Genomic DNA, 2,838 nt, shown 5'->3' with positions numbered 1-2,838 from the left:
CCTTATCGGCAGACATCCTTAACTGGCCAACCGACTCATAAGCTCTCTAGACGATTCTTTGGGCCTTTTCAGATCTTGGAACAGATAGGCTCTGTTGCCCATCGGCTGGCTCTGCCGGACACCGCCCAATTACACGACGTTTTCCATGTTTCTAAGCTCAAAAAATGCAACGGCGATCCCTCTGTCCAACTGCTTCCACTCCCTACCACTTTCAAAGACAACCAGCCTGTCTTTCATCCTGCAGAGATACTTTCCTCACGACTGGTTCTGCAGCAAGGGCGACCCCAACGCCAACACCTCATCCGCTGGGAAAATCACTCTGCTGCTGACGCTACCTGGACAGCGGCCGACGATCTTCGCCGGAACTTTCCTAACTTCTACCTTGAGGACATGGTGGCTCTCGAAGCCGCGGCCCATGTGCCGGTCGACGTCACCAACAGAGAAGATGCGGAGGACAAAGGAAAACGGGAAAAAAGGGCCTAAAACCAAGGAGACAAAGATAAGTGGAAGACCAAGACGTGGCAACAGGGCTCTGACTGGGGAGACAAGATTCAAAGACTTTATCATGTGAAGAGTCTGAAAGTTGGTGCTAAATGTATTATATTAACATGGAGATGTAACCTTAACCTGTTATTAAGGGTAGCTTGTGGAACAAGGAACCGAATGATTATGTTCCTTTAAATGTAATCCATGAGAAGGGGAATGAAGAAGATGCTGCTCCTTTTCTCTTATTCTTCTACTACTTTTCCTTCTATATCTCCTTTCTTTCTCAACTCTTCAGCTTCCTTCTATCTCTCTTAGAAACCATAAGACTGAAGAGATCGCTACAGATTTTATCTTCATTCAGCGTTTTTGATGAAGTGAAGGGAAATTGCTTAGAGGAATACTCATTATTCCCGGATTGGGAAATGAAGTTTGAGACCCGTTCGCATGTTTTTATTCTGTGTTCCTTTCTGTCAGGTTCATTGCTTCGTTCCTCCTCTCTTTTAGTTGTCTCTCCTCTTGATCTCTCCGCTTGTGGAAAAGGAAGCAGGAAAGGGATTGTCAGAGGTTTCTCCATCTTCTTAATCTCAAGTTTTGATGATGTATAAACTTGGATTGTTACTTCAATAACTTCTCCTGAAGGTTTATTTTCAGATCTTTGATTTTGGTGATAACGTTGTGAGATGATTTCCAAATCTTTGTTTTCATATACTTGTTGATTTTTTTTTTCTCTTTAAATTAGAGCTATTTCTGTTAATTTAGTTTGTCTTGAAATTATACTCAAAAACATTTGCTTCTCTCCGAATAACCTCCACGCCAGGGCAATTAAGTCAAAGTATTATCTCAAACTGATTTCTAGTTAAATGGTTACTATAGCAGCCATCTTAAAAAGGATTTCTCCAATAGAAAATGTTAGCGTTGACTCAATTTCTCATGTTTAGTATAAGCATTAATCTGAGATTCCAAAGAATACAAAACAAGGAATGTTTTTTTTTAAACCAATAAAAGATAATGTATGATCCTGTTTTACATTTATATATATATATGATCTCTGAAGATTTGAGATATTTGTTTATTGCTCCTAATCATTGGTTGTTACAATCTACAGTCATGGCAGAGGCAGTGCTTTCACCTCTGATTAAGTTGATTTGCGAAAAGGTAGCTTTGAGAGTAGTCAAGGAGCTCAGCCCCCTGACCGGCGTTGCAAAGGAGTTCAGAAGACTGCAGAGCACTCTGTTGACAATCCAAGACGTGCTTGAAGACGCTGAGGCGAGGCAGGTGAATGAGAAGGCGCTGGAGGGATGGCTGAGAAAGCTCAAAGATGTGGCTTTTGATATGGATGATGTCTTGGATGAGTTCACGGTTGAGTTGGCTGATGCTGAGAAGCGGAAGAAGAAGGGAATGAAGGGAAAGGTGTATAACTTGTTTTTCTCAGGTTCGTTATAAGATGGCTGACAAGATGAAGGAGATCATGGAGAGGTTTGATGAGATCGCTAAGGAGAGTTCCATATTTGGTTTGAAAGTGGGCGCTATCAAAGAAGAAGAGGTTGGTAAGAGAGAGGAGACTCATTCGTACGTTAACGAATCAGAAGTCTATGGAAGGGATGTAGACAGGGAGAAGATTGTGAATTTTCTGATCAACTCGTTGTCATCAGCATCAAGTGAAGCTAATCCTGATGTTATGGCTATTATTGGGCTAGGAGGGTTGGGCAAGACCACTCTGGCACAACTGGCCTTTAATGATATAAGGGTGTCCAAGGCTTTTACTAAGAAGATATGGGTCTGTGTTTCTGAACAGTTTGACGTCAAGAAACTCACAAGATCAATTATAGCATCCATCACTGAGAGTGAGTGTAATCTCCAAGATATGGACTCATTGCAGAGGTTTCTAAGAGAAAAGCTCAGAGAAGACAGGTTCTTTCTTGTTCTGGATGATGTATGGAATGAGGACCAGGAGAAGTGGGGCAACTTGAAAGATCTGCTCAGTGGTTGTGCCGCGAAAAGAAGTAAAGTCATTGTGACCACGCACAGTGAAAGAGTTGCTTCCATTGTGGGCACCGTCTTGCCGCACTTGCTAACCGGGTTATCAGATCAGGACTGCTGGGTTTTTGTTTGAGAAGACGGCGTTTGGTTTTTGGTGGTGCAGTGAAAAACACCGAACTTGGTGGCCATTGGGAAGGATATAGTGAGCAAGTGCGCAGGGCTTCCTTTGGCTGCCAAAGCTCTAGGGAGCCTGATGCGTTTCAGAAGAGGAGAAAGGGAATGGTTGGCTATGAAAGACCATGAGATTTGGATATTGCCTGAGCATGAGAACCAAATACTGCCGTCATTGAGGTTGAGCTACAACCATTTGCC

At 42.8% G+C, this 2,838-nt stretch overlaps 1 protein-coding gene across 1 annotated transcript; it reads left to right on the top strand.

Annotated features, from left to right (window-relative positions):
* The first annotated feature begins 941 nt into the window (after positions 1-941).
* LOC120265290 (disease resistance protein RGA2-like) lies at positions 942-2,599 on the top strand. Its single transcript, XM_039273163.1, has 2 exons — positions 942-1,050; positions 1,592-2,599. Exon 2 carries the CDS (start codon positions 1,931-1,933, stop codon positions 2,597-2,599), a length of 669 nt encoding a protein of 222 aa, XP_039129097.1. The 5' UTR covers positions 942-1,050; positions 1,592-1,930.
* Positions 2,600-2,838: the final 239 nt, after the last annotated feature.

Source organism: Dioscorea cayenensis, chromosome 7 (genome assembly GCF_009730915.1).
Source record: "Dioscorea cayenensis subsp. rotundata cultivar TDr96_F1 chromosome 7, TDr96_F1_v2_PseudoChromosome.rev07_lg8_w22 25.fasta, whole genome shotgun sequence".
NCBI lineage: Eukaryota > Viridiplantae > Streptophyta > Magnoliopsida > Dioscoreales > Dioscoreaceae > Dioscorea > Dioscorea cayenensis.
This window is presented reverse-complemented; position numbering and strand designations above follow the sequence as displayed.

What these genes read in the sequence shown, in the direction of transcription:
- LOC120265290 (XM_039273163.1), top strand. Translation starts at nt 1,931, where the DNA reads ATGGCTGACAAGATGAAGGAGATCATGGAGAGGTTTGATGAGATCGCT.